Genomic DNA, 25,426 nt, shown 5'->3' with positions numbered 1-25,426 from the left:
GGAGCGGGGGGGGGGGGGGGGGGGGGGGTGGAAAAAGTTTTTTTTTTTTTCCGCGTCGGTCTCATTAGCGTCACGGGTTAGCTTCGGTGTGAGTGGTTGAAATAGCACGTCGATAAAGATGACAGACAAGTGGCTTATCCAATCATATGCAAGGAGTTTTGATAAGCCCCAGCCTTCAGTAAAGGCAATGCCTATGGCCGTGTCCCAGATGTATGTGAGTGGAGCTAAGCGGAGCGATACATACAGCTGGCTGTTGTCAGGTTAGGGATCTTCTGCATCTTCTGCTCAAATCATTTCTGTAGATTAGCATTCTCACTCACTGTTACAGTTTTTTCTAGTTTTCATGTTACCTTCTCATATAGGCTTCAACTCACGAAAAACTTCTTAACATAAAGCAAAAAAAAAAAACAACAACAAAAAAAAAACGCCCCCAGCCTTACCTTTAAACTTAAATGGAGCCTGTTGCTCAAGGACAGGGGTCACCAACCTTTCTGAAACCAAGAGCTACTTCATTGGTGCTGTGTCATATGAAAGGCTGCCTGTACTGACCAGAGTGCAGTTCATCTTAACTTCATGTAAAATAAACATATTCTGCATGCTTTGTTATAGATTTTGTCATTTTTAAATCTATATAAATGCAAATGTAAATGATCAGGAAGACTAACGGAATAAAACAAAGTTTTACTGGTGAATTGGCTCGTGGACACCACATGTGGTCCTCGGGGGCTACTTGGTGCCCGTGGGCAGGCCAGCTGACAGCTTTGCTAGGGCCCCCTGCTGCCACCACACAAACACACACACACACCCGCGCACACACACGCACAAACACGCACAAACACGCACACCAAAAAAAAGTCAACTTAACTGTATACTTCATGCCCTGGAAATCTCTGTATTTTATACTGGATATTTCAACCCATCTATTGAATTTAGTGCACTAGTTGATCTTTTCTTCATAAGAGAACAGCGAGCACTGCAGACAAAATATGGCCTTTTTTGACCTGCTGTATATCAGCCAGTCCATAACATTTTTTTTCCCTTCCGTTGCAGGAGGTAGAATATGTTAGATACTTTGGGAATTCTCTGCCCTCTGAATCTCCGAGAAAGGCTTCCTTTTTGCCATTAAACGCACAACATTCATTCGATCAGAATCAGTCAGTTTTGTTGGCCATAACGCGGGATCATTGAAATTAACGTTGTGATTCATCTCTGAGCGACTATATATATATATTACAAAGGGATAAAAATGGAGAGGGTGATGCTATAAAATGACCAGATGTTCATCAATAATATATATATATATATTTTAGAAATGCACTCAGAACATTAGACTGAATATATGCATTTACATATTTTCAAACATTATACTGAATGAGATATGTGCTTTATTTTTGCCACAACATAGAGTAGTGAATAACAAGAATAAACAACTTTTTGATAAGTGCAGAGGGTTGTACAATTCTATGATTTTTTTTTTTTTTTTAATTATTGGAAGCTACTATATAAAGCAGCTACAGTACATGCCACATGGGAAAGAGTGTTGCATTTTTACGGAGTCCTCAGGAAAAATCTGCAAGTCACCAGTAGGCGTCGCTCTTTCATTTCGTGTGAAGTTGAGATGAGATAAACGACTTGGAAGACTGCCGTTTGTTGGCCAGCAGCACCGTGTGACAGTTGATTTCAATAGTATAGATGGAAGATTGTTCAGAAAACATTAGGGATTGAAGATAAGGTTCTTCCTCTTTTAATTAATTTATTATGATGAAGTATAGACCACAATGAACCTGGTAATGTTGTTTTGTATGACAAGAGGTTAGGGGATAAGTGTGAAATTACACAACATTGTCTGAATTGATGCAGAATTCAAGTCGCTAGAAATCAGTATTTTGTTCAAATAAGGAGGAAACTGACATGTGACTTACTGGTCTCACTTCTAAATGCTGTTTCCTGCAAAATTGTTGAAACCATTGATCTCATTTGCATATTGTCACATAATGTCACAATTTTATTTGCCAGCTCAGCACAAAGCAGCACCAAGTGGAAGCAATCCAACATCCGGAAACTGACCGTCATCTAAACTGAACACCCCACACAGGGAGAGCATTAATCAGAGATGAACCTAAGACATCTCAGGTCTTGATGAGCATTTGGAGTTCTTAACGCTAGAGGAGCTGCAGAGGTCCACAGCTCAGGTGTGAAAATCTGTTGATCGGATACTTTCATTTGTAATCCACTAAGCTGGCCTTTACAGACAAGAGGTAATGCTGAAAGAAAGCCTTAAGAAGCACTGATTAAAGTTTCCCAAAAGTCAGTAAACAAACAGAGAACAAGGTGCTCTGGTCAGATGAGACCATAATTAAAGTTTTTAACCAACATGCACAGCACTACATTTGAAGGCAAACTAAAGCAGCACATCGCCTGAGCATATCTTCCCTGTGGGGAAGTGTGGTGGCAGTATAACGCTGGGAGGATGTTTTTCAAAGATAGATGGTGCTATGGTACAGGACAATCCTGACAGAGGTTGCAAAAGAGGCTAACCTTCGAGCAGGGAACCATCCCTAAACATGCATCTAAAAGTCCAACAGAATTATTTAGAACAAAGTATGTTTATCTGTTACAATGGCCTAGTGAAAGTCCTGATCAAAACTGAGAACCGGTGGCAAGATTTGTAAATTTGGGTTCAAAAATGCTCTTCATTCAATCTGCCTGGGATTGTTTCCAAAGAACTGGCAAATATTTCAGTTTTTATACATGCAAACCTGCTAGAAACAGAACTCAAACCTCAAGAGATATAATTACAATTAAATGTATTTTAAGTATTAACCCAGAGAGAGCTGGATAAAATACCTCCCACACTTTTTAGATTTTTATTTCAGCAAATGTTGAAAAGCTTACAATTTTCCTTTGGTTTCATTGTTATGTTGTACTTTGTGTTGGCTTATCACATACATTCCCCATACAAACACTGAAGTTTGTGGCTGGAACATCATAACGTGAAACATACCAGCATGTTTTGCAACTTTTTCTATATAAATATTATTCAGCCCCTTTATTGTTTTTATGTGTAGAAATAATGCTATTATTGAAACAGCAGTGAGGAATGAACATATATACAAAAAAAGTCAGATGCATCAAATACATGTTTATGTGAAATGTTTCCAGGTTAGTCATCCGTTTCCAGTGTATGGCAGCCAGTCCAGTTAATATTTATGCAGTGACAGGCAGGGATTGTTTCCAAGTCACCTGTGTTGCATTCTGATATAATAAGGCAATTAACACATCTTCCATTTCCAAACAATGGAAAGGCTTTTAAGCAAAACAGAATTTGCAGCTTAGAAGGAGGAATGTAATTAAAATTCATCAAACTGAAAAAAAAAAACACTGAACAAGAAAAACAAACAAAAAAAAAAACTATTTATATTATACTCTCAAAGAAGTAATGACAGCGTAAAGTAAAAAGTGGACTAAGCATCCGACGAGTCCTCATTAGCGTGCGGTGATGGCTCATAGAGTTTGTTGAAGAAGGAGAAGTCATACCCTAATTCACCCCGTGTCTCCTGAAAGAAAATAGATGAATATGCAAAACAATATAATACAAAGTGTGTGAAGTCCACATATTTTTACTCACACATTGTGTGGGGCTGGGCGTGTCCAACTCATTATCAAATATTGCCGACTGGTTCCTGAAACATTCGAGTCCAATAATACGTCAACAACATGTCTATGCATACTTTAGTATGCTTATGTACGTTATGTTCATAATATATGTGGGGGGGGGATGCACTGCATACACTGACTTCTGTTTGCGGTTCAGCATATAAAGGAAGATGCAGATGATGATTCCAATCAGCAGAGTCAGACCAACCGCAAGGCCGACAGACCGTACATCTACAGAAACAGGAAAGCATGTTGAGTTAAACACCTGCAACTGAGGCGTGTCCTTTTAGATATCTGATAAAAAAAACTTAACTGGTCAGTTCTTTCCAAGAACACTTATGATGGCTTGGCCTATATTTAAGCCTTGATTATAAATTAGGTAAGGCAAATTACCATTATTTGTTGAGGGAGGGACGGGAGGTTCAGTGTAGCAGCTGCTGGGATGGATTGTGATATCATCAAGAGCCACGTCTCCACCTGTACTCATTCCTTTCTGATACGCAAACACAAACTGTGGGGAAAAAGGAACTGTTCAAATTATTATCCACAAACTTTTACAAGCTTTCATTTCGGAATCACTCTTGTCATTCATTGCCTTTGTGCAACACAATAATCTGAAGACTTCATTGCAATAAATCTCATCAGCTATTAGGGGCCTGCTCTGTTTCCCAGAGAACCTGGAAGAGCTGCTTCTCTCCTTTAAGTCACTGCTGTTACATGTCTGGTGGAAGCTGGAAATCCCAGACCCTCTGAGATGGATGGGTCAACAAAAAAGACCACATTCAGTCTTTGCAGGACCCGGCAGAGATGATCCAGACCACAACCATAAAATGAGCTGGATTTAAAAGTAATTCTCTCAGAATAATACTACATTAATGTTAAATCTGTTCCTTTTATAAACCAATAACAGCATTTGTCACTCTATAGGTCCGTATTGACATAATTGGACAGTTTCTTCATTAAAACATGCATCTGTTGTAATCCATCTGTCATCCATCTGTTTTTATACTAAAATCATGTGACAATCCTTTTGGCCTTTTTTGTTTCAGCGGTCTATATCAGTAAATATTTGTTAAAAATTAAAAAAAAATATTTGAAAACATTTGTATATACACTTCATAGCATTATAATTCATTTAAATTCCTCAGTTAACACTTTGGTGCCATATTTCAAAAATAGTTTACAAATAACATTGATCAGCTGCCTCGTGTAAATACATATTAACATTCATGAGGCGCTTGGCATTGACCACTTATGGCTGAGTAAGGTTTTGTGGAGAACATGAGGTGGAATCTGGTATGCAAACGCTGAGGTGCAGCTGAGGTTTATAAAGGGAAATTGCTTGCTTGTTTACCACATTTGGCTTGTGGGCGTACACAAACTTTTATTATTGGTCCTATCCAATGTTTTATAAATGTATAAAGTAGACTTTTGCAGAGGCCAAGCCAGAGTTCAGACTTGAATATTATGGAGAATCTGTTCATGGAGGTAAAAATTAGAGAGATGGCATGCCTACCTTATAACAAAAAAATAAAAAATGCAAACAACTGAAAAAATGTCCGCTGATTATTGAAAATTCCATAAATAACTTTTGCTGGGTATATTTTATCATTAAAACATAAATTAAGGCCAATAGATTATTTATCTCACAACTGATACTCATTTTAGATTGCTTTGCAATCTTCTGAGAGGTGCCTGTCTCGTTTCCTATCAGTATAACGCCTCCTGATTGAATGAAAATTATTTAAAATATAAATTTGCCGTGGGTGTAAATCATTTTGAACCTAATTGTATTGTCAAGACGTACATTGATGACAGTGTAGTACTAAAACATATTTTTTTCCTTTCCTTACAATTCATGTGTATGTCAAAATAAAAGACGTCTGTTGATTACCCAGAATGCTTCTTCATGTTTAACGGACACACTGTCTTGGAGCCACTGGTCTCCCTTGTTCCCCGTTTTAGTCCACTTCAAATATCCTTCCTCGTTGCCTCCAACGTGAATTTTCCTGTAGACCAGAGAAGCTTCAAATAAAAACCAACCAGCTCAATTAACAAAGCTTCTGCTTGATGTTGACTTTCTCAGACCTGTCAATGATGTAGATGTTTAGAGTCCCAACATGGCTGCCATACATGTGGTACCAAAATGTAAGACAGTGTCCTCTTGAGGATGGCTGGAAGACGTCACTGACGAGGTAGGACACGTCTCCCCACTCACCCACTGAGCTGTCCACATATATGTAGTGACCTGAAGAAAAAAATGGTAGGGTCCATTGTATTTTCCGTCTGTGTCGCACCACATTGAACTGGTTCTAGAGGTGCAATCATTTAAGAGCTGGTCAACGTAAAGGCTTCTTTAGTGAACCTGGACCTGTGATCCAGGCCATATTATATAAGTAATTCTTCTATTTTTATACAATCAGGTACATAACACTAAAGTACCAGATGAAGAGTTGGTGGTGTGGTCAACAGTCGGTCCAGTGTTGGGGTTTGGGGAGGCTCCTGCTCCGAGGAGCCAGTCTCCCTGGTCGACTCCGTCTCCCAGGTTGGTCCAGCTGCAGAAGGAGTTCTCAAAGTCACAGACGCCATGAGGCGGGCACTGGGCTTCTGTCAGCTGCACGTCGTCAAAGGCCATGTCTCCCTCCGTGGTCGGGCCAGCTTTCACACCTTCCACCACAATCTAAAAATACACAGTGTGACATTAGTTTTAATGTAAATGTGTCTAACAGCTTTTTATATTCTTTTTGAAATTAGACGTATTATTATGATAGCAGGAAAGGGCAAAATGCATGTAAGTTTTTGTTAAAAGCGCTAAGGCTTAAAACCCAGTTTGTCAGTTTGTAAGGTTGTTCCTAACTTCAGCAAATGCAACTTAAAACACAAGACTGTACAAACAACTTGAAAAATCAGTCTGAGGGGAAGTAATAAAGAAGCAATGTCCATTAAAAGAATAGAACGGACAGAGATTTGTTCACAAATTTTATGTATCGTTTTAAGCCAAAAAAGATTAACGGTGCCCTTCTGGCAGTGTTGTAGTCAAGTCACTATGCCTCGAGTCCGAGTCCAGGTTCGAGTCTCCGGTGTTCAAGTCCGAGTCAAGTCCAAGTCATTAAAAAAAAATCTGAGTCGAGTCCGAGTCAAGTCCACTACTCATTCGAGTCAAGTCCGAGTCGAGTCACTATTGATCCAAGTCGAGTCCTTATTGGTCAAGTCCAAGTTCCGCACTAAAGTAAGCATAGCCTACATGTTTTTAAACTAAAAAAAAAATCCACACTCCACCACATTGCACAAATAATTCAGATATTAAAATCATACACCAAATAATTTTCTAATGACATATTAAAATTATAGCCTAATGATATGAAAAAGAAGTCGAGTCTTTTTCTCAATTTCCGAGTCAGAATGATCTGAATGTAGGAGTCCGAGACCAAGTTCGAGTCATCAGTGCTCAAGTCCAAGTCAAGTCATGAGTCTCTAAATTTAGCTAATGACTCGGACTCGAGTTTGAGTCTCGGACTCAAGTACTACAACACTGCCTTCTGGTACCTGTTTGTGCTTCTGCAAGCATCATATGAGCTAAAAACACATACATTACAATGTGCATGTCTAAAATTTAACGGTCACAAATTATAAATTATTAATATCAGAGTCTCTAAATAAACATTAAACTCAGACTAAAATCCTTGCCTATTTTTGTTTGTGCAGCTTGCAAAACTGTATGAGTTTAGGTGTAATGGGAAAACGTAATGCACTGTTATTTGTAAGTGTACTCCTGACAAAGGATTAAAGGGGTTGATTTAACTATATGGGTGTGTGTCTATACCTGTTTTTTCTCTTCTTTTTTGTTTTCTTGCTCTGTGGGCTGGCATTTAATTTAATGAAGCTGTGTAGGGATGAGCTATTTTTTTTTTTTACCCCAATGTTATAGAGGTCCTCCATATAGAAAAGGGAATGTTTGTTATTCAGTTTAGGAGGGCACTTCCACATTGTTAAGCCCTAATAAGGTGCTAAAGAGAAAACAATGACCCAGATACAAACACTCTTCATTTTTATGACACTGTAATTAGGGTATATCTGTGTGAGACCAGCTCAGAGAGCTCAGAAAACATGAATGGGCCATGAATGTGCCCTTTCCCTGTATCCTATAAGGGTTAATAAATGGCTCATAAAATGCTTTCTCCCTTGATTCTGGTTATTTAATACTCGTTATGCCACCACTTTGGCTCTGGATAAATGAAAATGTGCCAGGTGACTTGCCCTGTGTGTTGTTGCCCAGAGAGCGGCCAGCGTGGGAGCATTGCGCGGAAAAAATAGCTAAATTGTAAAGAATTCAAGCAACTTTAGTGTTATGCGCAAAGCCTGCATTTTATTTAGCAGAAAACAACTTTTGTGCAAGTTTTTCTCTACACATAATTTACTGGAACCAAATTAAAATATACAGTATCACTAGCTGACTTATCCAAACAGAGACTAAACATGCTAGCTTTAGCCTTCCACTTCAGTTAGCTGCACAGCATAAAAACATATGTAACTGTGAACAATGAAACTTCGTGTTGTGTTAATGTTATAGGAGGTTTCCTATCCTAGTCAACCAGGTGCAAGAGCAGCATATATTTAGGCTGTCCAGCTGAAGTCTGGTTGGTAAAACATTTCTGTTGCGGTGAAGAAAAACATACATAGGTTAATGAGTATGGAGGACAGAATCACAATGACGTAGACCATCTAATGCTTATGAAAGGAAGTGTGTTAGTTTAATGCACTTTGATGTTTTCAAGCATATAAGTTTGATTTTAACGTTATCATAATGTAGTATCGGATTGATCAGTAAACTTATTCAGACCTGTAAAAAAAAAAAAAAACGATTATGCATTCAGTAAAAAGGTTTTATTCTTCAGAAAAAGCAATTATGAAGAAATGGAGTGGAAGGTAAGAGGTTTACCCGTGTCTACAATCTGAACCTTCACTTATTTTTGTGCTTCAGCATGTTCTCTGAGGGTGGATTTCATAATGTGGTGGAAACTGAGTGACTCACTCTGTACGGCTGAATCCGCGGAAGGAGCGAAGCCTGGGCTAACCTCCACAGCCGCCCCTGGTCTCCTCCCTGTGAGAAAATCAGAATCTCCTGCCCGTCTTCACTCTGCTGATAAACATTCAGTGTGCCCATTCCTTCCCCGTACATATGGTACCACAGCTGTACACAAGATCCTTTACCTGAACACAGAGCAATAATGATACTGGATAAAAATGCTTTTATGTAAATTAGCATTTACAAACATTTGAGTTTTGCATAAACCAAACCAACAAAAGTATGTACTTCCGATTCAGGATTGTTTCACTGTAAAACGATGACTCTTACTTTCAGGGTATAGAGGTGACAACATCAAAGCTTTTTGGCCAGCTTGGTCATCCATGGAGGATGGGAGGTAGTAGTAATGGCCCGTGGGAGTGTTGGTGGTGTGGTCGCTCTCTGGGCCTGTGTTGGGGTTGAGCGTGCTGCCAGAATGTCTGATCCAGTCAAAGTCATCTGATGATGTCTGCAGCCAGTTGCAGCTGTCCTCCTCAAAATCACACAAACCTAAAAGGCAATACGGTATCGCCAGAAGTTATTGATCAAAATCATCAGACAAAAAGGAGTTGCTACAGCTTTGGAACAAATGTTGACATAGTTCATGAAAAACCGGGTGCTGGTTGTTTCTCCTCTTCATCGGTTTGGATCTTTGCGATTTTAGTATCCAACTTTATCAGAATGGAAACAGAGCCATCTGCAGCAGAACATTTCATTCTGACCACGGGTCAGTTTCTGCTCACCAGAGGGATGAATTAAGCAGACAATTTAAAATAATTTTCAATTATCTCCTCGGTCTGCTATCGACAAATGATGCTACATGACTTTAATAAATATCTATCAGTAGTTGCTTTAAAGTATTTTGGTTTGATCTGGGAACAATAATTTATCAAAAATTTCTTCCAAGAGAAATAAACAGATATGCAATGTCAGCATCAGGTTTATGCATGAAAAAAAAAGGCCTGTTTTCTCAGTCTGGTTAGCAAACTAAGCTTTACTCTGTGATGTTACTACCCAAAAGGGTAAGGGTGATAGTTTGTATGTCAGGTTTAATATTTTTAAAATGTTTGGCCAAGTTTTATATGATACAAATAAAAAAAAAAAAATATGACCTAGATATGTTCCTATATGGGAATCTTGTGTTTTATTACCAGAATCAGGGCATGGTCCAAAGACAAGTGAGATGTCATCAATGGCTATGTCACCAGCCTCTCCCCCCACCGTCCCTTCCAGAATCACTTGGTGTACTCTTTGTAGGGTCACATGGCTCTGAGCCAGCAACCACACATCCCCTTTGCTTCCTGACTGTTGCCACACCTACAGGAAAGACAGGAGGCTGAATCACTTCTCACAATGAGGATGTGAGGCGGTTTTTGCAACCCTGAGGTATGCACTAAAACTGAGCAGCTTGCACCCTTGGTGGCGTGCACAAATATCCTTTTGCAATCATAATTTCACAACTTTGAGAAATGTATTTTAGCAGAGAAAGAAATTAAGAGGAAACAGCCTCAAGTATTACTCAACAGGCTGGATGGTTGTTTTTTCAACAGTGCAGCAGGGGGAAAACATCCCTACTGCAGTGATCCAATATCGGATTAAGTGCATTTAAGATAAACAAGCAAAGTTACAGATTTATTTGGTGTTTTACCAGGGTTTTGTCCAAAGAATCAGCTGTTTTCAGAAACATCCTCAATGAACCCACTGTGGCCCCAAACATGTGGTACCAAAATCTGAAGCAGTATCCTTTTTGACCAGCAGGTGGCAGAAGTAGCGACATTAACTGGGCTTTGTTTTCCTTCTCACTTGGATGGGAACTCTCGATGTAAAGATACTTTCCTGCGAAATAAATTACAATAATAAATGATTAAAAAATTATGACTTTTGGTCCCTTGTAAGCAATCAACATGACATTCACAAATGTATAGTTAGTATTTAAGACTACATAAACAGTTTTCAAAACTGTAGAGGCAAGATAATTATCAATTTTACTTTCTTCAGGACAGTGTCAGTTTTTGCTAAGTGCATTTTGGCTTTCTGTTCAGGGTGGCACATGCCATAAGGGTTGCCACGAAGCAAAAGAGAAAGTTAGTTGGAAGAAAATATTGATCTATGCCATGGGCCGCTGATGATACTGAAATTGGTATCTGATTCATAGCTTGTGATTCGGTGCTGAATTAAGTGGTTAGGTAAATGTTGTTTGAAGATGTCTGGAGTATGTTCAACTAAAAAACTAGTCCAGGGAACCTTTCATTCAAGAACGGCCACTGCATCATTCTGCAATTCGTTCATTGTTGTTCAGTAATCTCTGCCTGCAGTCACTTAAATGCAATTACTTGTTTTTTTTTCTGTATGCTGCTGAAGTAGAAATTATTTTTGAAGATGTTAACTTATGGTCACACATGCCCTTTCCCAGCCAACTCTTAAAAAATGTTTGCTAACACACATTCTATAAGCAAACCACTTTTATGTTTGCTGGTTCATACAAGTTAAAACAAGCTATGTTCAGTTTAGCAAAGTAATAACCTGTCCCATGGGTGTGGTCTCCTGCAGGTCCAGTGTTGGGGGTTTCAGTGGGACCCGAGGCGCTGCGCCAGTCCAACTCATCTTCGGCTCCCTGGACCCAAACACACAAGCCATCTTCAAATGTACAGCCATAAGAAGACAGGGCTGAGGGGAAAACAAATAAATGTTTTTAATTTAATTACATTTTCTGATTCATGCACATAATAAAAACCTCAATATCTATAACCAATGCAACACATTCAGCAAGAAACGTAAAGCAAGTAAAGTCACCTGGTGGCTCATAGGATGTTTCACAGTTGATAAAAGAGATGTCATCTACAGCAACGACATGGTCCCAAGTAGCACTGCTCGCCCCTGCTGTTTTACTTATGCTGCTGAACCATACCTGAGAACATATTTAAATTACAAATAGTTTTTAATTATCCATGCATGCTACTGCTTTTATACGTCAAAATTCAATACTTTTCCAGGGTCAGTTTATAAAGTTTTGAGATTGTTTTTTATTAATAGCATAACCATTTTAGAAAATACTTTTACAGAAAACAGTTTCTTTCCCCACAAATCATAAAACAGTGTTGAAAATGGCCCTTAGTTCAACAATGTGGTCAAGAGCTTTGTCATAAATTGTTTGGAATCCAAGGAAACATAGATCAGTTTGTTTTAATAACCCAGAAAAATGCATTTCAAATTAACATTGTGTTATCACATATACTTTCTTTTCACAAAATTCCAAAAATTAGGAATTAAGATGTTCAACAACATTAGGTTAAGTTTCAAAGCCAGAAATAAAATGACCCAGAGGCCAACAAAGTAGCTCTCTTTTATTGTCAAATTAGTGTCTTTTTTGCATTAATATTCCAAAAATCAAATTGACGAAAGAGCTGGACTAAAACTCATGTTAGATGTGGCAAACTAAAATTAAATATGTAATCTAAATGAAAAATATGTGTAAAAAACTTTTTTGTTTTTTTTCTCTTTGATAATGGAATGAGTAGAAACAAAATCTAGACTCAAACTTTTTGTTTTTTTTGTTTTCTATATAAATTTTTCTATACTCATTGGAATTTGGACAGTAATGTAATTTTAAGGGGCCTAAAATCTCTGAAGCCAAATCCTCTGTGACTTTAATATAATCTAGCAGGTATTTACCAGTACTGTACATACTGTATTGCAGAGACCAATAGAAACCTTATGTATGAAAATGCAATATAACGAAACACACAGTATTTATCCCGTTTAATGAGCATAATTATGCAGCATATTGTGCATAATGAGAAAATGGTGCATTCACCAAAAATACATATCCATTTTAAAATGGTGACCTTTTAACAGACAGATTGTACTCTATGCTCTGCCCATAAGTACTTTTTTCACACACTTTCCTGAACTATAAAGTCCCAAATGCAATGCTGAAACTGTTTATTATGAGCATGAGTAGCTACCTTGGACGGTTGCTTAAACAGCCCTATTGGCAGATGCTCTGAGGTCCAGTGGGAGACAGTGTTGTGACTGCGTGACCACAGTATTGCTTCACCACCCTCAGCTTGCTGCATAAGCACTCTGAGTGACCCAGTACTCCCCGGGCTGATGTGGAAGTGAAACCTGGGCATGTGGAAGAAGGAAGGAAGTGGAAAAGAATGTCAGATTAGGAGGCGGGTTGCATGGCAGAGAGAGAGAGAGAGACGGGGGCTCAGGGGAGGGGAGCGTTAAGCAACTCATGCAATAAAATATTCAGCTGTTAATTGGAATAATTTGGATATTTTTGTTTGATTATTAGAGAGATTTCCTGGCTTACAGAAGCTGGCAGTAGGGGGATGAAGGTTGGAGTGGAGGGCTTAGGAGTTTGGCTTCTGCTTGTGTGGACCCAAGACTGAGCTTTACTGTCATGTAGAAGCCTAAGAAAAAGAGAAGACTAAATGAACAACACTGCGTGTAACACTTAAAGATTGAAGAGTCCTCCACCAAATAAATTACAGTTTAATACCAATATATGGACTAAATGTGCCATCTAAAAATATGTGAAAAGAATGTCACCAGTTTGTGTAGTGTGGTCTGTAGGGGGTTCAGTGTTGTTACTGGCTTTCTGTCTCTGCCATTTAGCAGGTCCATCACTTGCGTCACTCCACAGGCACTGATCATTCTCAAATGTACATGGGCCTGAAACATTGAGCACAGCAGTGGCTAGTAAAATTAATATTTGTTCACAAAACACTTCTTTGGAATCTGGAGGGTCTGGGTGCAAGCTGAGTCACAACATTAATACACAACTTTCCCAACTGTCTATCTGTATTTAAAAAAAAATGTATATATATATATATATATATATATATATATATATATATATATATATATATATATATATATACATACATACAGGGGTTGGACAATGAAACTGAAACACCTGGTTTTAGACCGCAATAATTTATTAGTATGGTGTAGGGCCTCCTTTTGCGGCCAATACAGCATCAATTCGTCTTGGGAATGACGTATACAAGTCCTGCACAGTGGTCAGAGGGATTTTAAGCCATTCTTCTTGCAGGATAGTGGCCAGGTCACGACATGATGCTGGTGGAGGAAAATGTTTCCTGACTCGCTCCTCCAAAACACCCCAAAGTGGCTCAATAATATTTATATCTGGTGACTGTGCAGGCCATGGGAGATGTTCAACTTCACTTTAATGTTCATCAAACCAATCTTTCACCAGTCTTGCTGTGTGTATTGGTGCATTGTCATCCTGATACACGGCACCTCCTTCAGGATAGAATGTTTGAACCATTGGATGCACATGGTCCTCCAGAATGGTTCGGTAGTCCTTGGCAGTGACGCGCCCATCTAGCACATGTATGGGGCCAAGGGAATACCATGATATGGCAGCCCAAACCATCACTGATCCACCCCCAAGCTTCATTCTGGGCATGCAACAGTCTGGGTGGTACGCTTCTTTAGGGCTTCTCCACACTGTAACTCTCCCGGATGTGGGGAAAACAGTAAAGGAAGGTGGACTCATCAGAGAACAATATATGTTTCAAATTGTCCACAGCCCAAGATTTGCGCTCCTTGAACCATTGAAACCGACGTTTGGCATTGGCACGAGTGACCAAAGGTTTGGCTATAGCAGCCCGGCCGTGTATATTGACCCTGTGGAGCTCCCGACGGACAGTTTTGGTGGAAACAGGAGAGTTGAGGTGCACATTTAATTCTGCCGTGATTTGGGGAGCCGTGGTTTTATGTTTTTTGGATACAATCCGGGTTAGCATCCGAACATCCCTTTCAGACAGCTTCCTCTTGCGTCCACAGTTAATCCTGCTGGATGTGGTTCGTCCTTCTTGGTGGTCTGCTGACATTACCCTGGATACCGTGGCTCTTGATACATCACAAAGACTTGCTGTCTTGGTCACAGATGCGCCAGCAAGACGTGCACCAACAATTTGTCCTCTTTTGAACTCTGGTATGTCACCCATAATGTTGTGTGCATTGCAATATTTTGAGCAAAACTGTGCTCTTACCCTGCTAATTAGACCTTCACACTCTGCCCTTATTGGTTCATTGTGCAATTAATGAAGATTGGCCACCAGGCTGGTCCAATTTAGCCAGGAAACCTCCCACACTAAAATGAGAGGTGCTTCAGTTTCAAAAGTTTGGGCAACCTTGTTAATTACAATGATTTTCCTTCATAAATCATTGGATCTTAGGATAAAAAAAATCAGTTAAATATATATGGTATAGGAGACAAACACAGTGATATTTGAGAAGTGAAACGAAGTTTATACCATTTACAGGAAGTGTGCAATAATTATTTGAACAAAATTAGGCATGTGCATAAATTTGGGCACTGTTGTCATTTTACTGATTTCAAAATCTTTAGAACCAATTATTGGAACTCAAAATTGGTTTGGGAAGCTCAGTGACCCTTGATCTACATACACAGGTAAACCCAATTATGAGAGAGTATTTAAGGGGGGGGGGGGGCAATTGTAAGTTTCCTTCCTCTGTGAATCTTCCCTGAAGAGTAGCGACATGGGAGTCTCAAAAGAACTGTTACATGAACATAACAAGGAGCATCATGCATGGAGGAAAAACAACACAGCCTTCCTAGAAAAACACCGGCTGCCTACAGTAAAATTTGGTGGTGGTTCCATCCTGCTGTGGGCCTGTGTGGCCAGTGCAGGGACTGGGAATCTTGTTAAAGTTGAGGGACGCATGGATTCCACCAAATATCAGCAGATTCTGGAGACCAATGTCTAGGAATCAGTGACAAGGCTGAAGCTGTGCCAGGGCTGGATCTTTCAACAGGACAATGACCCTAAACACTGCTCAAAATCTACTAAGGCATTCATGCAGAGGAACAAGTACAACGTTCTGGAATGGCCATCTCAGTCCCCAGACCTGAATATTATTGAAAATCTGTGGTGTGACTTAAAGAGAGCTGTCCATGCTCGGAAACCATCAAACCTGAATGAATTAGAGGTGTTTTGTAAAGAGGAATGGTCCAAAATACCTCCAACCAGAATCCAGACTCTCATAGGAAGCTATAGGAAACGTTTAGAAGCTGTTATTTCTGCAAAAGGGGGATCTACTAAATATTGAGTTATTTTTTTTTTATTGTGGTGCCCAAATTTATGCACATGCCTAATTTTGTTTAAACAATTATTGCACACTTCCTGTAAATGGTATAAACTTCGTTTCACTTCTCAAATATCACTGTGTTTGTCTCCTATATGATATATTTAACCGATTTTTTGTATCCTAAGAACCAAAGATTTATGAAGGAAAATCATGGAAATGAACAAGTTTGCCCAAACGCTTGCAGACCACTGTATATAAATCATACAAGTATATAAGTAAATAAATCAATGCTTGGGATGAACAATAGAATTGTGTGATAAAACTTGGTCACAATGTAACACATCTGTTTTCATAATTTTACATCCTAATTTCAGTGTACAACATATGTATTTATGGTGCTTTGCAAAAATAATTAGCAAATTACAACTTCAAACATCTGTGTCTGTCATTTGAACATTATGTGTTTAGTGGAGCAGGATAATGAAACCATTGGAAAATAAGAGAAACAAATAGATGATTCGGTATTGTATAGAGCCTCTTTCATCAGAATCTCAGTTTAATGTTGTTTGGAGTATGTCTCTACAGTTTTGTACATCTAAAAGCTGAAATATTTTACTAATTTTGTTTTGCAAAATTGTTGAAAGTCAGTAGGATTAGAATCTGGAAATATATTCCAGTCTAAACCATTTAATTGATGTTTTGGATGCATGTTTATGGCTGTTGTCCCGCTGAAAGGTAAACCTCTTCCAGAGTCTCAAGTCTTTAGCAACCTGGCAGGTTTTCTTCCAGGATTGCCCCGTATGTAGCTCCATCCTATTTCCATTGCGACAAACTTCCCAGGCACTGCTGAAGAAAATCCTCCCCACAGTATAATGCTACATTTACAAAAACAAAATTATTCCCCCCCCCCTCCCCCCCCAGTTGTCCCTGTCTATCAAGACAAAAAACATATTTTCCTTCATAGGACCATCAAATAGTCCTGACCCTGAACAACAACTGTGTCATGGTGTTCAGAATTTTTTTCTTGGATGTATTGGTTAGGATTTGGTCTTAATGTGTAGTCTTTAGATAAAAGTGTTTCCTGTTTTCCTTTTCATTTGTGTTTCTGAGTTTCATTTTCACCTTTTTATTTTGTGTTTTTCTTGTTATTTTTTGTTCGGTTAGGTCATATTTAGAGATTTACTGGTTTTCAGGTTTCTCTGTATCAGCTTCTATTCAGCAATTCCTCAGTGTTCTCAGTCTTGTGGTTTCCTGCTAATGTCCTCCACTTAGTAAGTCTCACCTGTTTCCACCAGATTTACTCCCCAGTATTTATTCCTCCGTGCTTCACCTTTTATTGCAGGTACCCGTTGGTGTCAGCTCCTCTGTCTTTGAGCCAGCTTTGCCTTGTTTGTGGTTTTCACCCATATCTAGATCATTGTTTGACCTATGGACTTTGTTTCACTACGTACACATCGTTAACATTTTTATTTTCCTTTAATTCTGCTTCCTGTAAGCTTGGCTGCATTTGGGTCCTTTATTCTCAATGCACATTAGCGAACTGCTCCTGTGAACAGCTGTTTTTTTTTGTTGTTGTTTTTTTGGCAGTTTGGCAACATTGCAAATATTACAACTTTTAAGTGTAGAAATGATCACAAAACCAAATGGGAGGCTCAAAGAGCAATGGTTAACGTATGATACAATTATTAAAGAGATGATTTTAAACGCTCACCACAGCCAGCCTCGTCCTCTCCATCTGGGCAGTCTGGATGATAGTCACACTGTAATGTGGAAGGAATACAAACTTTCCCAGCAGACTTCCTGCAAAAAAACTCATTATCCTGCAGAAACAAAGACAAAAAAACAACAACAACTAATTGGCATATTCATTATACTTTATTAAAAACTTCAGACCAGCCATGCAACGTGTTTTTCTTTCCCTACCTGACAAGGGTTCATGGGTGCAGTTGTTAATGGCGGTGTGTTAGAGGATGTATGTGGGGAATGGGTGGGGGATGTTTCAGGTAGTTTGCTGTTTTCTGGGTCAAAAATGCATTCTTTGGAGAAAGTGACGTCATCAAGTGCAACAATCCCTCTCTGAGCTCCCTGAAGCTCATACCTGAAAGCAATCTGAAGAGAAGAAATGTTTATACATTTTCATCCTGTTACTTCTTTAAATCCACTGCTTTCCTGGAACATTTGGGGGACAACAGTAATTAAAGGTATTTATATTGCTCTTACTGTTTCTCCTTTTATATGACACAAAGTTTGTACCATAGTCTATCAGACTTTTAATTTAAAAGGCCATTTTGTTAGCTCCCAAATACCTTGCTAATAACCGAGGAGGAGAAGGTGACTTTTGCCCTCTGCCAACTGTAGCTGTGGGTTTTTTCCATGATCCACAGCATTTTGTCATCAGTACCAGACATCTGTGTTCTGGACCGGGCCATCAGTTGAGCTGAAGCATCACTCATGCTGAAGAAGAAGAATCTCACCTATCAGATTCAAACAATAAAGAAAATAAAAAAATAAAGTATTACTACATAAAACTGTTCTGGACTTTGATTGGCCAGCAGAGGAAGTGAGGATTTTATAGAGCAGAGATAAGCTGGTGATAAAAAGTGTCAATACTGCAATATATACTTTTATTGTATGAATGTTTTTTGTCTACAAACCACATAATATTTTAGTACACTAGTTAATACTTTATTTTTTATATCAGAAATGTGTTTATATCTCTGGTAAAATTTTAAAACAAAGTGATATTTTATTGCAGTGGCCTAATCTAATAAGAATGATAAAAAATATATATAATTTGAGTAATTTCTGTTGGTAGGGATAAAAATCAAACATATCAAGTGTGTTAAACAAAATAAAATTAGAAAACTGTTGGACACCTTTTGCCGCCCGTATTTTGTATGACCCCTTTTTTACCATGAGAACAGCAATTAGGTTTCTTTTTTTTATTTCCCAAGGTTGGAGCACATGGAGGAACGGATCTTTGACCAATGCTCTTTGCAAAATCTCTCTACATTGTCGATAATCATAGGTCCTTTCTTCTCTTCATCCTGTCACTTCACAGGTTTCCTGTAGGATTTAGATTTGAAGACTGAGATGAAAAAAGGGTATTTTGAGCTGTTGTTTTTTTGGCCTGGTGAATTGTTGAACCAATGATTGGGCCCCTGGTTATCTATTATTGTTGATTATTTAATAACTATACTCAAATTAAGATACACATTTTTTTTGCAAGCATTTTCTAAAATGTTCGAAATGAGAATTGTCAGTGTGCTATTTGCAGATTGGCTCCAGCAGGTTTCTGTTTGCATGTTGGCTTGTTATGAGTCCATCCGATATTCAGTAATTTTTCTTGGGGAATTTGAATGTATTAATTAATTATTATTAATATTAATAATATTAATATTAATATTATTAATATATATAAATATATATAATTAATATAAATATTATTATTATTATTATTATTATTATTATTATTATTATTATTATTAATTGCAGTTGCATTTTTCCTGCCTGTGACGCAGTTAATCAATGTACAAGTTACTCACAGTACAGTTAAAGCTCGGTAACAATGTCTTGGAAAGAATCTCAGATGTCTGGCCCTTCTCAGTCAGATGAGTCCCAGGTGTAATATAATGACCTGCACATGGAAAATCACAGGGAAAAAAAAGGAAATTCCATAAAAGATAAAACTGCTTCAGTATTGAGAATTTAATTCTAGATAATCAAAAGCCATGAAATGTCTTTCAGACAGTCTCATACCTGCAGCAGTGTTTTGGGTGTGATCCCTCGGAGGGCCGTGGTCGGGCCAGCCTTCCTCTCCTCTGCGACGCCTCCACTCACCTCCTGGTTTATCCACATCGCTGTCCTCCCAAGAACATGTGCCTTGTTCAAAGCTGCAACGCTCCACCACACCTTGTTTTTCTGCATAGTTGGAAAGTAAGGTAGAGTAGGAGATTGAATGTTCCTGCATTGGCACGTTGCTCTATTTCCAGTGGCTTAAATGGTTAATTTAAACAACATATTTTTATATCAAGAACCAATTTTCTTATGAAATTTTTATCTGCTCAGCTTTGCTGCATGCTGAAGGAGAACATGTGCATTTTTCTAGTCCATTTGCAGTAACTCACCACAGTTGATCTCATCAGACCGATCCCCACAGTCGTCGCTGAAGTCACACACACGGCTGGGGTCAACACATACACTGTTGTTGCATGTGAATGTACCCTCAGAACACCACAGCTGTGGCTCTGAAAATAAAACTTTTAAATAAATACTAATTGACTTGAAAAAAAAATCAGACAAAAAAAGCATAGAAAAGCTGGCAGCCTACCAGGAAGGGAGCAGTTGGTGAAGTCGATGTCATCAACAGCAACGTGTCCTAGTTTGTCGAAGTTACCGGAGGCTTGGAACAGAAGGGAGAAGTCCTGGGGGGTCCTGCCGATCACAACCTCGCTGTGGTGCCACACATCTCCATTGTATCCAGCTAACCACCACAATGTGGTGGTCCTGGAGCCCTCCTTTAGGAGCACACTAAGCTCCGAGTCTGAAACAGTTACACACATGCTTACATAAAGGAATAATCTCAGAACTTTATATTTCACGAATTAATTCATACAAATGTAAATCGTACCCTCTCCATACATGTTGTAGTAAAAGTGTAGTGTACAGGTGGAGCTGGCCTGCGTCATGATTGGACTTTGCAGCACAGCAGGGCTTATTTCTTCCCCACGATCAGCCTCCAAACCCATGTACCAACCTGAAAGGACCAACCAAGCCTTGTTTGGTGTGAAAACGTGTGTGGCACACACAGCAACAAGAAAGTCCAGACAGAACAACCATTGCAAGATCAAATATGGAGTTGTTTTGTTTGATAGATTTGAACATAAGGGTAATAGAGTAGCTCTAACTTAAAAAAAAAACAAACAAAAAAAATAAATTCTGTGCACAGTTGGAATAAACATCAAAGAAAGGGGATATTTCCTGTTTAGCACAAGCACTTTAATGGCGCAATCCAAGCTCAAGCAGGGATGAGGAAACTGTGGCTAACAACACCCAACAATCCTAACATATGCTGCGCAAAAGAGGAAACAGAGAAAAAAAATATTCAGTTCTTCAATTCTTCTAACAAACTACTCATCATAATGTCAGAACCAGGTTTTTATGTACTGTGGAGTCAGTTTGATTCCCATGCTGTTAATCAGACTTGCTTTTTGTTTTATGAAGATGTAAGTGTTTCCCAGTGTCAAGTCTGAGAGCCTTACCCAGCTCAGTGCCGAGTGTGTTGTCAACGGGGGGTCCGGTGTTCCCTGTGCCGTTCCTTCGTCTTACCCACTGACCCTGGCCAACACTGATATCCTCCCAGGCACAGGTGCCATTTTCAAACGAACAGCCCGCAAATCCTCTCGTTTCATTTTCTGCATAAAAGCAAAGAGTTACGTTTACCACAGAATATACTTATACAATTAACAGAAGTGGATGACTTAAAACAACAAGATCAGTACCTGGACAAAGACCCTGTGTGAGACTGATGTCATCAATGGCAATAAATCCTTTGTTGGTGCTTTCTGCCTCAATCAAAAGCTGTCAAGAGGATGCAAACAGCGTAATTACCCCTAAGTTTTAAGATGTAATTAATCAGTCACATTTGTCCCATTTCAAAGAAAAATTATATATGGTTTTTAAACTTTTTCTCCATATACAAATCTGAAAAGTGTGTTGCCTTTCTTTTCAAACTCCTTTGCTCAGATCCCTCAACATATAATGCAGTTAAGCAAATTGCCTTCAGATGTCACCTACTTAGTGAATAAAACCAACCTGTCACGTTCTCCAGGTGTTTTTTTGTGTATTAGTTCTATATGTTCCAGGGATCGTGCATCGTGCATCTTTTAGTTTTTTCTCCTTTAGTGTGTGTTTGTACATTTTGTTCTGTTCTGTACATTTACGATCTAGTAAGGGATTTATGTTGTTATTTCCCCCTCTACTTAATCCGCTTTTCCCTCTCCTTCATTGTCGGATCCTCTGTAGTGTCATCCCGTGCTTTATCCCAGCTCTGTGGCCGTACCTCATCTACCCCTGTAAGTCATTATTTTCTTTTATTAAAAATCTATTCATCTCATCATGCGGTTCCCATGCTTCTGTCTGCATTTCGGTCCAGCACCTGCCTCTAAAAACATGATACGACCTGTATGTACTTTAATCTCGGTATAAATACTAGTGTTGCGCCGATGCCATTTTTTGGCACCGATACCCGATACCTGGCTGTGCAGTATTGGCCGATACCGATACCATACCGATACCATCTGTTTGAAATTCATGTGTGTGTGTATATATGAAGAACTGCATACTACTGAGGGTAGTAGAACTTTTTATTGCCTCCCTGGAATGGGTGATAATAGTTGAATAAACTTTTGGCTCTCAAAGGCCAAAATAGTGCAACGTTCATGAAATTATAACATGTGTAATAGTAGTGCAACAGTAAGACAGTGAAATTACATTAATAATTGAATAATCTCATTTAAAACCTGAGTTTTGGCTCTCAAATGCCAAAATAGTGCAACTTTCAAGAACTTATATAACATGTATAATACTAGTCGGGAGAGAGAAGGCTGCATTCAAGTGACATACAAACATAAAAATGGTATCGGTGCCCTATTTGTTGGTACTCGCCGATACCGATACCACCATTTTATTGCTGGATCTGGGCCCCGTCCGATACTGGTATCGGTATCGGTGCAACACTAATAAATACAGTTGTTGTGTGAAGGGTTCAGACGTTTGTTAAAAACTGTTGATGAACAAACAGGATCATGAAGACCAACATGTCAGAGATATAGGTGTAGAGAAGGGTAAGGTTATCAAACAATAGCCCATTCTTTGAACATGGGGCCTTGATCAATATATCATCTGAAAATGGAAAGAGTATGCCTAAAATGACTAGGTTGTCCATCTAAACTGACAGGCCTGCCAAAGAGCGTATTGATCCGGGAAAAAAGGCTCATGACGACTCTGGAGGAGCTGCAGAGATGTACAGCTAAGATTGGAGAATCTGTTACCACGACAATTATTAGCCATGCATTCAACCAATCTGGAAGTGTGGCAAGAAGAATACAGTTAGCCAGCAGTACCATGCACAAAAAAGTTGCTCTTGTTGGATGAGACCATAACTGAACTTTTTGGCAAAGACGCAAAATGCCATGTGTGGCAGAAAACTAATTCCCCACTCCATCCTCACCATGAAATATGGTGCTGGCACCAGTATGCTGTGGGGAGGCTTATCTTCAGTAGGGATGGGAATCTGGTCAGATTAATAGGAAGATAGATGGAGCTAAAACACCTCAATCCAAGAAGCAACCCCGTTAGATGTTGCTTTGTCCTGGTCTATCAAATAACATCCCAATACAATGCACTGAAATATGTGGTTGTAACATGAACGTGAGTAAGTTCCAGGAGTATGAATACTTTTGCAAGGCACCTCAACTGATTCGGTTGTTTTGGTTTACCTGGAAAGGTTTGGACATGTCTACTGACTGAGAGAATCTGGTCCAGCTACTGCCACTGCTGTTGCTGTGAAACATCAGAGTCTTCTCTACAGGGTCTGAACGTGCAAATAACCGTAGTGTGCCAGAATCACTGAAAAACAAAACAACAGATTTTCCTTAATTAGTGCAAAAATAAATTATAAATTTTACAACAGTCTCCAAAATGAGCACTCAGGTTGTTCACATTAATTTTGTTTGACATATAACTACTTTCCTTGTTTCTGCATATGGGAAACCAAACCCAAACTGTTAGATGATAATCTTTAAATTATTTGGGCTGCTGTTTTTGGAATAAGATTCTTCTGTTGGTTCACTAAGAGCGGTAGTCTGGTGAACTCTGGCACACAACTTCTCTTAGTCTTGCACAAAGTGAAGCAGGCGATTCATGACTAAATGACTTTTGTGCACACTTCCTGAGGAAGTCAGCAAGGAAGCTAAACAACAGGATAAAGTCCATCCTTGTACTTTACAGTCACTCACTCTAGAGTGAAAAAAGCCACAACGTGATGTGATTTTTTTTTTTCTTTGCTCACCTGCTGCCCATATGATACCAGAACGTGAGACAAGATGGGATGTCTTTGAGTTGGATCCATTCAGACACAATCTGTGCCACGCTGTGCCGGCTCTGGTGCAGTGCTGAGCTCAACAAAAACAAACCTGCAAGCACACAGGATGTAAAAATAAAGACAAAATCAGAAAGGTGTCAGTATCAGATTCTGTCAAACTGTAGTTGCACCAAGAAGTAAAGGTGAAAAGATAACTTTATCCAACAAATTCAGAGTAAGATTAAAGCTAAAGGGAATTTATTGCAGGGCACAGTGGAGGCAAAGCTTGGAAATGTGACATAAGTCAGACACAAAAACAAAGTAAAAAAAAAGCGTGTGTAGGGGAGTGATAGTGAAACTTAACTAAACAAGTCCTGGAGCAGCTCTGATACTGTTTTTACACTGTAAAACAATTTTACCCTGGGTCAGTATAATTATTTTTAATAATGCAGTTTCGGAAGAAAATCCACCAACATTTAGGCTCCATAATGAAATTAGAAAAAAACATTTATTTCTGAGAGCTTTCAAATATTTGATTGAAGATCTATGTCTTTGTTTTAAAGTTTGAAACCATTTCTTACCTCATTAAATTCTAAGTTTCTCTTTTATTTTCTGCTCTTAGTTATTAGATAATAATGAAAAAAAGTGCTGTTCAGGATGGAAATACTTTGCACAGCGTTGTATAACTAAGGGTTTACCATCTGAGGTCTGAGTGGTATGGTCCGTCGGTGGTCCATGGGATCCTCCACGCGACAAGACCCACTCATGTCCGCCTTCTTTTTCCACGTTGACCCAGGTGCATTGTCCAGACTCAAAGTCACAACTGGCAGGAGGAGCACAAGTCCCATCCCGCACAGAGAAATCATCTATTTTTACTGTACCATTGGTGCCGGGCACATGAAATACCACCTAAAACAAAAGAACAACTTCTCAACAATTAGCCCGATTGGAAATGGATAAAAAGCACAGATCTCACCCTGGTTACAAGCTGTATAAAAATGCCCAAAAAGGAAAAAGTTAATTTACATAGAAATGTGCTGGTGAGGACACAGTGACCTCAGCCACCTCCCAGTTTGTAGAGGGGAATCCAGAGCCACGCCAAAGGGCATCGCCAAGCTGCCCACTCCTCAGCACGTGGACAGAAAGTTTGCTGGAGGCCTCTGCAGACAACATGTACCTGAAACAAAATGCACATTTATATTCAGACTATAGCATATATTATGTGATGGTCTTTTGATGAGTGTGTTGGCAGTACTGGACCTACCAGAAACGTACACACATCTCTGTAGCTGAGGTGAACTCTGGTGAGAGCAGCTCAGCTGTCTCCAGCTTTGCATCATGTGAAGTGATCACAGACATGTAAAAGCCTGTAAAACGTACAAGAAAAAAAATCACTTTTTTACAATCATGGAATGTTTTAGTATTTCTTTACAAAAAATTGTGGCTATGTGTTTTCATATCCCTTCACTGTCCACAAAGGTCCTTAGTGTTTAAGGATCAATAAAATGACCAACTATAGAGACTAAAGATTC

At 39.0% G+C, this 25,426-nt stretch overlaps 1 protein-coding gene across 1 annotated transcript; it reads right to left on the bottom strand.

Moving 5' to 3' along the window:
• Positions 1-2,720: 2,720 nt before the first annotated feature.
• On the bottom strand, positions 2,721-25,253 carry si:ch211-106h4.4 (MAM and LDL-receptor class A domain-containing protein 1). The gene is made up of 29 exons (XM_036137783.1): positions 25,159-25,253; positions 24,921-25,071; positions 24,593-24,803; positions 23,883-24,006; positions 23,311-23,440; positions 21,313-21,391; positions 21,073-21,225; positions 20,442-20,567; positions 20,142-20,354; positions 19,939-20,058; positions 19,571-19,732; positions 19,357-19,448; positions 18,118-18,285; positions 17,735-17,920; positions 17,523-17,631; positions 13,280-13,402; positions 13,041-13,140; positions 12,688-12,847; positions 11,516-11,630; positions 11,246-11,389; positions 10,371-10,558; positions 9,874-10,039; positions 9,014-9,232; positions 8,690-8,868; positions 6,100-6,337; positions 5,552-5,905; positions 4,051-4,168; positions 3,798-3,888; positions 2,721-3,683 (listed from the first exon to the last, which is right to left on the bottom strand). The coding sequence occupies exons 1-26, from the start codon at positions 25,251-25,253 to the stop codon at positions 5,709-5,711; spliced, it is 3,948 nt and encodes a 1,315-aa protein (XP_035993676.1). The 3' UTR covers positions 2,721-3,683; positions 3,798-3,888; positions 4,051-4,168; positions 5,552-5,708.
• Between the last annotated feature and the right edge of the window lie 173 nt (positions 25,254-25,426).

The sequence above is a fragment of the Fundulus heteroclitus genome, chromosome 6 (assembly GCF_011125445.2).
Source record: "Fundulus heteroclitus isolate FHET01 chromosome 6, MU-UCD_Fhet_4.1, whole genome shotgun sequence".
NCBI lineage: Eukaryota > Metazoa > Chordata > Actinopteri > Cyprinodontiformes > Fundulidae > Fundulus > Fundulus heteroclitus.
This window is presented reverse-complemented; position numbering and strand designations above follow the sequence as displayed.

Bases quoted from the DNA above. Each gene is read 5' to 3' on its own strand.
- si:ch211-106h4.4 (XM_036137783.1), bottom strand. From the start codon at position 25,253: ATGTCTGTGATCACTTCACATGATGCAAAGCTGGAGACAGCTGAGCTG. The intron at 19,449-19,570 runs GTATGAGACTGT...TTCCATGTGCAG, and splicing joins CACCCAAAACACTGCTGCAG to GTCATTATATTACACCTGGG. The intron at 5,906-6,099 runs GTACTTTAGTGT...TTTTTTCTTCAG, and splicing joins CACCACCAACTCTTCATCTG to GTCACTACATATATGTGGAC.